General features: G+C 39.7%; 1 protein-coding gene across 1 annotated transcript in view; it reads right to left on the bottom strand.

Annotated features, from left to right (window-relative positions):
* Positions 1-4,549: 4,549 nt before the first annotated feature.
* The window catches only part of SCGN (secretagogin, EF-hand calcium binding protein), a 49,843-nt gene continuing 41,428 nt past the window's right edge, over positions 4,550-12,964 (bottom strand). The window contains exon 11 of the mRNA XM_050788237.1: positions 4,550-5,112. Within this exon, the coding sequence (XP_050644194.1) occupies positions 4,984-5,112 (129 nt within the window). The 3' untranslated portion in view covers positions 4,550-4,983. The remainder of the gene's footprint in view (positions 5,113-12,964) is intronic.

Below are 12,964 nucleotides of genomic sequence, written 5' to 3'. Positions count from 1 at the left end.
GCTCGGTGAGGAAAGTTTCTCATCCGTGCTGGTAACTGTGCTAGGAGATGTATACTCATATAGTGGTCTGGCAGGGCCAGTTGGAGTTGCTACCAAAGTCTAAAACAAGGGTTTCAGATCTTACTGAAAGGTTTTCACCTCGTTGGAGGTGACAGAGCCCCACAGATACAACTACAAGGGAATCATGATTAAATTATGGATATTAATTAAAGAATAATAGAAATTGGGTGAAAAGAGATAGTGGAGAGTGGAGCAGATTTATGGAAGACTTGGGACTTAAGAAGATCCAAGAAGAAAGGGTACATTTTAATTGGTCAAGGGCAAAAGGGATGAAGTGGAAGGTGGAAAGAAGAGACTAGAAAAAGATCAAGAAGAGAGACTAGGGAGCTGTGAAGTCACTGCAGAGAGAGGAGCGAGGGTGGAGGGATTGTGGGAGCAGAGGAGAGTGGAACTGATTGATGTCAGTGGAAGGAGTCAAGGAGACTAAGATGGCCCAGAATGTTAAGAAAAACAAGGGAAGGTCCACAGTCGAAATAATTAGTTCCTTTAACCCTGGAGGGAATGAAGAGAGAAGGTCCTTGAGAAGGCAGAAGCAGGAGTTTATCTCCTAGGTTGTGACTGTTTGTTATTATAGTTAGAAACTCAACATTGTCCTAAAAGTCTCATAGAGGAGGTTATGGCTATAAGTATCCCTAACTCTCATAAAGCAAAAGTAAGCTAACTATTGCTAAAATAAAAACCTATAAGCTTTTGCCTTCAAGAACTTATAAACAAATAAGCAATCAAGAAGCAAAACGGAAGCTTATGGGTCTGGCAGTAGGGCCTCTGAAGTTGTTTTTACACCAAGCTTTGTCCAGGTTTAATCAGAAAGTCCGTTACTTGTGTTATATTAAGTCAACTCCAGCTACTGGGTGTTATAGAATTTGGGGCTGAATTGACCAGAAATTGCAATATCAAGAGATAAAGTAAAGCTGGATACCCACACCAATTTTACTGAAATTTTACAAAAATGAGTGATTGAGATCTATCACTTAACTATTTATTTTAGGCTACACTATGCAGCAAATATGATTACATTTTTATTTTGCTTTATAATAATGTAGACCCAATAAAAGATTACATTAAGCACTGCCCAATCCCCAACTATGTTGTGCAGTAGATTCTTAGTCCACCAACACCATCATCACCACCACCACTGTCAACAGCATTCTTGATTACAACTAAAATGCTTGATATACAAAGGACTGCAAGACACAATTCCTTGGTATCAATAACTTTACAATCCACTTAAGAAGAAAAGTATCCATAAATATAAATTAACACTATTTGGAGGTATAGTTGGCAGATGAGTAGGACAGTGACTACCTGGGATCATAATTCAGGGGAGGGAGTGGTATGTCTGAGGGCCTGACCAATTGAAGAAGGCTTCATTCATTCTTAATAGGTATTTGTTGAATGAATGGATGAACACACATCTTTGGACCAAAGCACAGCTTTCAGGATGTCATTCCACTTTTTCCCAACCCATCAAATACATACTACATGGGCTCTGATAAGAGACTTCTGCCTACTAGAAGCCTCTACTTCAGCTCCCTGATCTGCCTCTGGTTTTTCAACAAAAACCTAAGTCCGTTTATCTTCCTTGGTCATCCATAAATGAATCCACCAGCACCTACATTATAGGATATAGTTAACTCATTCGTCACGTGGAACAAACCCACCCTCTTGCTATTCAAAGATCTTCACCAGCTCTTTCTTTGCATGCTTGGAAAGGTCTTCATCAACTTAAGATTGTAATAGAGCAGGAAACCTGAGGGCTTCTGATAGAGTTTCAGCTATGTGCCATGACTGAAAGCTTGCTGGTGCTCAAGGTATGTAGCTTCTTTCAATGGATCTGAACAAGTTATTCCTAAAAGAATAAAACGTCCCTTCCCACCCTTATCCTCCACTCAGCCACCACTAGGTAGACACTGAGGAGGATGCACATCCTTAGCTAAGAATGCAGTACACCCATTGCAGGAGCAGCAAACCTGAAAGATTCTCTTCATGTAGCTAAAGGAAGAGTCATAAATTACATGGATGTGGCTCAGACTTGGGTCCAGTTCTGATTTTTGCCAGTTCCATAAAAGCTCTATTTAGGAACAGGAGATTAAAATTAGAGCCTTCATACATTGCTAGTGGGAATGTAAAATGTTGCAGCTATATGGAAAACAGTTTGGCATTTCCTCAAAAAGATAAACATAGAATTAATATATGAACCACCAGTTCCACTCCTACGTATATACACAAAAGAATTGAAAACAGGGACACAGATGTTCATATGACAATGTTCCTTGCAGCATTATTTACAATAACCAAAGGGTGGAAACAAACCAAGTGTCAATCAACAGGCAAATGAATAAACAAAATATAGACTACTCATGCAATGGAAAATAATTCAGCCATAAAAAGGAATGACATTCTGATATGTGCTACAACATGGATAAATCATGAAATTACAATGCTTAGTAAAGCAAACCAGACAAAAAAGGACAAATATATGATTCAACTTATATAAAATATCTAGAATAGGTGAATTCATATAGACAACATAGATTAGAGCTTAACAGAGAATGGAGAAGAGGGAAATTGGGAGTTATTGTTTAGTGGGTACAGAGTTTCTGTCTGGGGTGATGAGTAAACTTTAGACATAGTGGTAATCATTGCACAAGATCGTAAATGTAATTATTGTCACTGAATTATACACTTAAAAATGGTTAAATGGCAATTGGTGTGCTAAAAACACACACACATATGTATCTATGACCACAATTATTTTAAAGTTTAAAAAAGTGATAGTGGAAGAGAATGCATTTGTGACATATAGAGTGGGTTTTCTCAAACCAAACATAAAGTATGTTGCGATAAATAAATATAAAATAAATTCAACTATGTTAAAATAAAAGGCTTCTTCTGTTATTTAAAACACAACAAGAAAACAGGAGATTAAGAGGAATTAATCACTGCAGAATAATGTGATGTCGTGGAAATAGAGAATGTCTTTTCCTCTTTGTGGGTTCAGGCGGTCTCAATTCTGAAAATAGTTGTTTGTCCTGTGAAGGGTGTATGTGTGCACAGTTAGCTCACCATTTGGACAATCAACAGAAGAATCTGGCATGTGTGGCTCACCCTGTGGTGCTTCCTGAACTCTCTTTAAGCTCCCACAAAGTGTACTCCAGGCTGAATGACCCAGACTTGGAGAATTGTCCTTCTGGGAGGTGTGGCAGATCCCACTGTGAGAAAAAACCTGCAGAAAGGGGTCAAGGCTTCCTGAAAGGTGCATGAAAATTGTCTGTTGTTGGCCAGGCATGGTGGTTCATGCCTGTAATCCCAGCACTTTCAGAAGCTGAGGCGAGTGGATCACTTGAGCCCAGGAGTTTGAGACCAGCCTGGGCAACATGATGAAAGCCCATCTCTTAAATAAATAAATAAATAAATAAATAAATAAATAAATAAATAAATAAAATGGTGGTTAGGAGCATGGGGTTCCAGAGTCAGACTCCCTGACTTCCCACTTGTAAGAGCTGTGATAACGAACATGTTGTTTAGCTTCTATCTACCTCGGTTTCTTCATCTCTGAGTATCATGATAGTACCTATCTCACAGGGATTTGGTGAAGACTAAATTACTTAAGGTATGGAAAGCACCTAGAAGTACCTAGCACATAGAAAGCACTTAGTAAATAGTAGTTCTTCATATGAATTATCTATATGTTGGAGGTAAGGGAGACCTGAGGGGAAGAAAATCAAGTTATGAAAAGGGTGTGTAATGAAGGGAACCCCTGTAAACAGAATTCTTGGGTTATGAACAGCTCTAAATACACTGTTCTACACTAATTTTTCTGAATTATCTATAACACTTCACGAAGCCTGAAATTACTGCACAGTCTAGTATAAGGTAGGGGTGTCATGAAAAATAAAGGGTGAAGACAGTAAAGGAAAGTGGGGCCTGCCCCACAGAAACTCTGCCCTTGCCCTAGCAGTCTCCTTTCCATGGGGATGGCATCAGAGTTCCAGGAGAGAAGAGAGCAGGGCACATGTTGGGGCCAGGAGCATGCAGAGGCACCCATGAGAGACACTCAGGTACCTAGAAGAAGGCTGCCATGGTCCCAGATTTGCTGGACAGCACTGTTGGAAAAGGAAGGGATGGAGAGGGGAGCCTGGGTTACTTGGGAAACATTTTCTTCATATTTCTTCTCTATTTCTACCTGCCTAGCCATGTGAGCTCACCAAGCACTTAAGAACAAAACCCAGTCCAGGATGAGTGTTCTGGTCTCCTCCTTCCAATAAAAAGGGATTATTGGCAGCCCTCACTTTAATGCCAGCTCACCAGGAAGTCAGTCCTAGTGAGGGCATGTGAGAACTATAGAAGGATTGGTGGTATGGATTTCTTTTAAGATATTGCCCTTCCCTCTCCTTCTCTATCCTTCTCCATTACATCAGGGGTTTGTTAGTCAAACCACCAGCTAGAACATTTCAAAGGTCACAGGACAAAAGCAATTACCAGTACATTTTTGTTTCCAATTGCAGATTTATTTCCACACACACTAAAAAAATCTATGTTGAAGTTACAGAATTGCCATGAACGCTACACACCATTCAGACTCAGCAGAAAGCCCACAAGAAAAGCACAAAATGAATGCACTCAGCTGCCCCTGTCCCCCTGGTGACCAGGGAAGGACAGGCAGAGCCATGTAACAGGGGAGCTGACTCTTTGGGAGGATAGGAAAGCCCAGGGTCAAGGCGAAAACAACACAGACACTGCACAGTGAGGCAGGGATAGATCATGCCAGTGGAAGGAAGGCCCTAGCGTCCCTCCTCTTGCCCAATAATAGCACACCATTTGTGAGTTTGCCCACTGTGTCCCCAACAGCAATGCACAGATACAATTCTACCAGCAAGAGCACAGAAACACAGTAAGAGCAAAAGGCAAAGCAGTTTGGGATTATGGGTTGATTTTCAGCCCAAGACACAAAGCCAGCTCAGACTTCTGAATTTTTCCATCCTTGTTCACATCGCAGTGACGCAAGAGAATCTCGCGGAACTTATCAAGGTCCACCCCGCTGATGCTGGGCTGAGGGCGACAAAAGCAACATGTTAACAGGCAAGCCAATGGTGTTCCCACCCTTTAACACCCTCTCTGATGCGCTCTAAGCTCAGGGTGTCCTGCCTTGGAGGAGACAGGCCACGGGGAGTGAGGGAATGAGTCTATCGCCTCATCCCACCAAATGCTGCCAAGGATAAGTTTTCTGCCAACAGTTTCATTTCTCAACATGTCCCTTCAGGCCAAAAAACCTTTACTTCCACATCACTTCCCTGCAGTTCTTAGAGAAACACTGCCTTATTAGCAAGCATAGTAAAGATACGTTGCCTCAAAGTAGAGAATTATAATCATAAATTTCTGCCTTGCTGCACTGATGAGAGAAGACACATTTCATTATCTCCCTGTAGGAGATTTTTGTGCCTGTGATTTAAAAAAAAAATGGTTATACTGAATATAAATCTAAAACATGTGGTTGAGCTAGGGATGTAACATTTACTCCAAGGGATATGTTAGGGGGCAAGAAAGCATGTTAGCTAGAAATATGACACATGTTAGCTAGGAAAAGTTTTTTACTTCAAGCTCAAAGGCCTGCAAAAGTGAGGAATGCTTTAACAAATTGATTCTCCATAGGTTACTTCATTTAAGCTTCACAATAATGCTGGGAAGTAAATAATTCCACCTCTTTTACAGATTAGGAAACAGAGGTGCAGAGAAAGCTTAAGCTTCCTGCCAAGCTGGAAAGTTGTGGCAGCATTTTTGAGCCCAAGAATAGTCCAACAGTCCTCTGACAATTGGAGATAGTCCTCAATAGTCCTCTGATTCCAATTGAGTGCTCATTGCAAAATTTCATACCATTCTTGTGGAGAAAAGGCTGGCCTAAAGAAACTACATGAGTGCTGATGCAACTGTGAATAAACGTCAAAATCAAAGAGCCCATCGTTCAAAATGGATCTCACGTGGCTCACTGGCCCTAATTTTTTTTTTTTTTTTTTTTTTTTTTTTTTTTTTTTTTTTTTGAGACGGAGTCTCAGCCGCCCAGGCTGGAGTGCAGTGGCAGTGATCTCGGCTCACTGCAACCACCGTCTCCCGGGTTCAAGCGATTCTCCCCTCTCAGCTTCCCAAGTAGCTGGAATTACAGTCACCCGCCATCATGCCCAGCTAATTTTTGTATTTTAGTAGAGACACAGTTTCACCATGTTGGCCAGGCTGCTCTTGAACTCCTGACCCCAGGTGATCCGCCCACCTTGGCCTCCCAAAGTGCTAGGATTACAGGCATGAGCCACCGTGCACAGCCACTGGCCTTAAATTTAAAATAGATCCAAGTGGTCCTTTTTTGACTAGAGATGACAGCTTACTCAAGTTCCCTGAAAACCAGCACCTTTTTCTTCTAGGGGCTTTCAGAGCTCATCTGAACCAACCAATCAGAACTCAGTTAAATTAACCAATCAGGGCTCAGCTCTATTGACCAATCAGAACTCAGCTCCAACAACCAATCGGAACTAAGCAAGTTTGAATCCTTTATTTGCATAAACAGAACTCGCTGGAAACCTGGGTGGGCACTGACTGTAAGATTCAAACCCCCTTTTGTTCTCTGCACCCTGGTTTACACTGAAAAGTGTGTCCTCCATTTTCCCGTTTTTTCTTTTTTTTTTTTTTTTTTTTTGAGACGGAGTTTCACTCTTGTCACCAAGGCTGGAGTGCAGTGGCTAATCTCAGCTCACTGCAACCTCCAACCTCCACCTCCCAGGTTCAAGCGATTCTCCTGCCTCAGCCTCCCAATTAGCCGGGATTACAGGTGCCCACCACCACACCCGGCTAACTATATTTTTTCCATAGAGATAGGGTTTCACTATGTTGGCCAGGCTGGTCTCAAACTCCCGACCTGAGATGATACACCGGCCTCGGCTTCCCAAAGTGCTGGGATTAGAGGCATGAGCCATCATGCCCAGCCCCATTTTCAAACTATTAACGGGAATAAAGCCTTTCCACCAAATTCCTTTTCAGAAAACTTGTGTTCACAAATCTAAATTTAAAAGTCAATATACAAAGAGAAAAAACAAAAAACAAATTTAGTCAAATTTCCAAGCCCCTTGATTACTGGAGTAGTTTTATGAGTGAACAGAGAAGGCAGCCACCCGCAGGTTTGATTTCAGGGGCTCTGGGAAGCACTCTCCATTACCCAACCCTGCCCCAAGGTTTTTTTCGTTTCCAAAAACAAAATCACTAAAAACGTCATCAGTAGGGGAAAAACAAACTGTCCCTTAACTAGCAAGCCACTTTAAGACTCGTTAATTTGCACTGTCCAATGGGGCAAATGACTGACACCAAATCTATTATTGATAGCAGTTTTTAAATAGGAGGAAGGAGGAAACAGCAAAAGAAATTGGGAGCCAGATGGCAGAGGAGGAATAATAAACACCGGAGTAGGGCTGGTGTTCAGAGAGAGATCGGGAGCTGAAAGTCTGGGACCAGAAGATAAATGTGATCAACTTCACTCTTCCTGAATGATTAGACTCTGAGGCCACAATATAGCTCGACCTGTCAATAGGTTCTCTTGTAGTTCTCTGCCAGTACCAGGCAAGTATAGATGTGGCCCGAGGAAATGGGGCTCAGAGGTCCTGAAAACAGGCTGCATTCTGAGACCCCCCTGGTGGGAGTTCATTTGTGGTACAGTGCAATGTGGGAATTTTTGCTTTTCACCATCTTCGGTGACTTGTTGCTAAAACTTTTCTCCACTAAATGGCCCCAGGATCCTTTTGGCAAATCCCAAGATTAGAAAAATACTCAAGTGGTAGTCATTTACACATTAGTGTGAATTAATTTGCCAATGTATTTACCTCATTCAAACTATTCTAAGTTTGTTTTTGTTTTGTTTTGTAATTGAAGAATAATGGGCTTTGTTTCCCACCATAGTAATTATTTCCTTCCAGTGAGTGGAAAATATTTTTGGTGTATGAATGTATGTGTGTTAGGGGATGTGGGAATGAATGCGGATGTATGTAAGGGAAGTTCCTGCAGACCTTTTGAGTTATGTTTTTAATATTGAACAACTCAATATGAGTCAGGAGACCTAAATGCCACAGCTCAAAAAATGCACGTGTCACTGAAGACACATCACCAGAAACCCTTGGAGCCTCAGTCTTAACAAGAGTTTTTATAACAAGTGACTAATATAATTGCAGATAGGTTCCTGAGGTAAAAGCTCGAAATACATTAACTCTAATCTTCAGAACAACCCTAGGAGGTTGTATCTACTTTCATCATTAATTCATAGATGAGTAAACTAAAGCACAGAGAGGTTAATTAACTTGCCCACTGTCACACAGCTGAGCCATGTCAGAACCAAGATACAAATCCAGGCAGGCAGGTCCCAAAGTGTATATTTTTCATCACTACACTGTATCATAACCTTTCATGTAAAAGTGTAATTTTTTCCTCATTCATCTCATAGGACAGTGTGAGAGTGGATCTGAGATAAAATTGATTGAAAAATGCTGACCTGTTTCCCTTTAATCCTGGCAGTTGGGGGACCTTTGGGTCTGGCCTTCTCTTCCCAATTCTTGCCCGTAGTAGATACTCAATTATATCTATGAAATTAGTGAATGACTATCCTCAAATGCAGTCTTCCTGTTTTTGTCATACAACTACCCTTTCCTGTACATTCCAATTCTCTTAAAATAATTAAAGTTCATATCCAAGCCTTCTGTTAACCAGCACTCCACAAATCTCTATCTTAGAGTCATCATGACTCCAACACTGGACCATATTCTGACCACTAGAGGAACTGAATTAGAGTTTCACTGATGGTAAGTGCATTTTATTGTAATCCACTTAAAATAATTCTCTATCAATCAAAATATTTAATTAGCCAGAACCTTATTCTCTAACCATGCAAAATTACAACATGTTTTCGGTCTCCAGTTTACTATTTATTGGCCACAGTGGTGTTTTAAAACATTGAGGCGACAGGCAGAAGTTAAGATATTATTGCTTTAGATATCTGTCCAGGTCTCTACCAACAAGCCTCATCTTGTTTACAAATTATCACCTGCCATTGCTTTTTAAAATGAAAATAAGAAATTACATTGGTATTCCTTTAGGATCACTTTACTAGGCAAATGGAAATGTCTGCTCAGATACTGGGAAGTCTCCTAGCAGTGTTGTAATTTGAGAAGCTCCAGGAAGAACCTCTTCAATCTTCCAACTTTCTTCCCATCACTAGTTCCCACCACCCCAGACATTCTTTTGTTAGATATTCACTCTTTGGGATTACATTTTCTTCTCCTTGCCACCTATCCTCTCTTTTCAGTTTTTCATCACTCAAGAGATGGCAGCACTTTAAGTCCCTAACTTAATCGTGTGAAAACATATACTATATATACCAGAATGCTATCTTCCTTGATAGACAAAGCTAGGTCAAAATGAAGTCATCATCAACTTTCTGGGTAGTGAGGGGAAGAAAAGTCAGGTTGGAGGAAAGGACATTGAAGAACGAAATGGGAAAACACACCTGCTCTTTCTTCAGATGTTTGCTAAAACTTGACAATGGATCCCAGGAATTTTAAAGCATGCAAACCACTTGATTTAGTAATTTTATTCCTGGGACGAGACCAAATATAGAGAAAGATTTTTGCACAAAGATATTATTGCATTATTGTTTTGAATCACAGACATGGGACACCATCTAAAGTATTAGTAATAGGGGAATGTTTAAGTAAATTATGATCTAACCACAGGTGAAATATTATGTGGTTACTGAATGACCATTACTATTATTCTATAATAGGCTATATATACTATACTCTATATTATATATAATATACTATTGTATTGTAATGTCTATTATTCACTATAATCTCAACCATATAAAAACATACATAGGAGAGAAGTCAGTTCACAGTCAGTCTGTTAGAGCATAGAAGTTATGCTTCTGTTTTTTCTGGTTTCTGTTTTCTGATTTCTCTATGACACATGTATCATTTTTACAATTTAAAAGTGAAAAGAAACATTTTTGCGAAGGGCTAGCTCTTTAGAGAGGCACATGTTAGATTCAATCCTTTATTGAATCTATCAATAACAAGAGGTATTGTCCCCTCTTGCCAACCATTTTCCTGTCAATAGCAGAGAAAAAGCAAATGGGGTGTCCATCAAGGAAAAGAAAGAACTTTAGGGAAGCCTGTGGGCAGGAACTCCCATCACTTCCAGGCAGCCAATTTATTTGGCTTCCGATGTTACTGTTCACATTTATACCTTCTCTTGGGAGATCTTGAATTTCTTGCCATTCTACTTTCTAATTTAAGTTGTGGATTCTTGTGTTGATTTTTATGCTGCTCTGAGTGAGCTACGGATTGTTAAAAAGTCTTGTAGGCCAGGCAGAGTGGCTCACGCCTGTAATGTCAGCACTTTGGAAGGCCGAGGTGGGCAGATCGCTTGAGGTCAGGAATTTGAGACAAGTCTGGACAACATGGTGAAACACCATCTCTACTAAAATTATGAAAATTAGCTGGGTGTGGTGGCGTGCACCTGTGATTCCCAGATATTCAGGAGGCTGAGGCAGGAGAATCACATGAACCCAGGAGGTGGAGGTTGCAGTGAGCCAAGATCACACCATTGCACTCCAGCCTGGACAACAGAGTGAGATTCCATCTCAAAAACAAACAAACAAAAATCTTGTACAGAAGCTATTGTGCATATGATTAACAATATTGTATTGTATACTTGGAAATTTGCTATGAGGGTAAATGTTATGTTAAGTGTTCTTGACATAAAAGAAAACAAAACAAAACAAAAAGACAAAAAAAAAGGTGGAGGGGGTGGCTAGAGAAATGTTTGCAGATAATGGATAAGTTTATGTCATTGATCATGACGTGGTTTCATGGATGTATACTTACATCCAAATGCATCAAATTGTATACATTAGGTATATACAGTGCTTTTTTAAGTGTCAGTCATATCTCAATACATTTGTTGGAAAAAAAGAAACCATGTTTATTCCTCAGGGACCTGCTGTCTTATCAGATTGACAGAGGAAAGACTTGGGTGCCATTTTTCAGAGCTTGGGGAATGAGGTGTTTTGATAACCAAATAATCTTGTTCATGTAAAGTCAATATATACATCATATATGATTGTCCAAGAATTAAAAGACTATAAGATAAGCTTACTTCAGAGTTATTACTGTAAACACCAAAAACCCTGACCCAGACTTTGTAACTGGGCCACGTTCCTGCTGACCCCATGGTATATGCTCTCTGACACTGTCTTTTAAAATAAATTCCAAATACTGATTTGTTTACTTCTCCCATGGCCCTTTTTTATAAAATGAAAATAAAGAAAAAAGTCACAGGAAAGACTCTGTTTATAAAGCCAAGAAATGTGAAATTCAACTACTGGTCATCCTTTGACTACAGCATACAAATTATATGGTGAGTATTTTTAAAGAAACCTAGAAGACTAAGGAAGGTCCAGTAAAGACTAGGAAAGACACAGTAAGTGTATGCACCTTCAATTATCGGAGGAGAACATTAATAATGAACTACTGTGTACATATGTTTTAGCTCAACAAATCATCTGGAGAATCCCAATAAATTCCTTCTGAATTACTGACCACAGTCTGACTAGGTCCCTAGGAAGTGGCTCTGTCTCAAACTGGCCTGATGCTTACACTGAGAGGTGCCTTTGTGCTGCCCCAGCAGCTCCACAGAAACAGAGAGGCAAAAAGGGGCAAGGATCTTCACCTTCCCATAGAGGTGATATAAATCCATTGAAGAATGAGGCTGATCTCTGCTTCCAACTAATTTTTTGCATGGTCCAGTATTTTTCCCATCTCTTTCATTTTCTCTGGAAAAAATGTCTTGTCTGCTACATTGTTGGTTTGGATTTTCCTCCTACTGGCCTTTGAAAACCATTGCCAAACTCAATGACAACTGAAAGGCAGAGTTATTGAAGATTATTAAGATTATCCAGATTCAAAAATCATGATTTTTTTACGAAGGGATCCAGTAAAATTACACTGATTACAGATATCTGGGCTTTCTCTTAGAAAAATCATATGGAAATAGCAAGTATCATAGTCACTAAAGTTATGACAGTTATATCACTTTCCAGATCAATATGTGGTAAAGCCAGTGTTTTTTGTTTTTAATAATAATTTATTACCATGGTATTAATTAGTGAAGTAGCACAATATTAATTGCCTTATTCAGATTTTCCTTCTGTAATCTTCATGGCAACTTTATGGAAGTAGGATCTATGACAATTTCCATCTTCCAGATGAGAAAACTGAGGTTTGGAGATGCAAAACAACTTGCCCAAGGTCTCATGGCAGGGAGTGGTAAAATCAGGCCTGGAACCCCGGGGGTCAGCCTAGAATCTGAATTCTTAGCTCGAATTCTCGTCAGCTTCTTAACTTTTACTTGCCTTTATTTTCAACATTTTTCTATAGTATGCAGAGATAATTTTATAATCAGAAAGGAAGCAAAAATGTTCAAGCTATGCATACTAAAATATGTTAGTTAATTGCCATCTGACATACCTATCTTTTAGAAGTTTTCTTTTGTACTGGCTTTTTTTACATTATTGTTTTGGACAGGAATATCCAGTAGAATGGCATAGCCATGCATTGAGCTGCTGATTCCTTTTATGAAATTCTCTTTCAATAACTATTCTCAAGCTCAGAAATGTACTCCAAATATTACACCAGCTTTGTTCTAAGAAAATAACAAAGACTATTACTTTTGGGAATCATTCGATATCCCAGGGTCTGTGATCAGTGTTTATGTTATTTCTAGTCAGCACACAACCTTGGGACGTAAATATTGTGCCCATATAACAGATGAGGAGACAAGTATCAGAGAGATTGAGTAACTTGCCCACAGATATACA

This window comes from Macaca thibetana, chromosome 4, assembly GCF_024542745.1.
Source record: "Macaca thibetana thibetana isolate TM-01 chromosome 4, ASM2454274v1, whole genome shotgun sequence".
In the NCBI taxonomy this organism is placed as follows: Eukaryota; Metazoa; Chordata; class Mammalia; order Primates; family Cercopithecidae; genus Macaca; species Macaca thibetana.
Note: the sequence above shows the minus strand (reverse complement) of the source record. Positions and strands in the feature narration are given on the sequence as shown.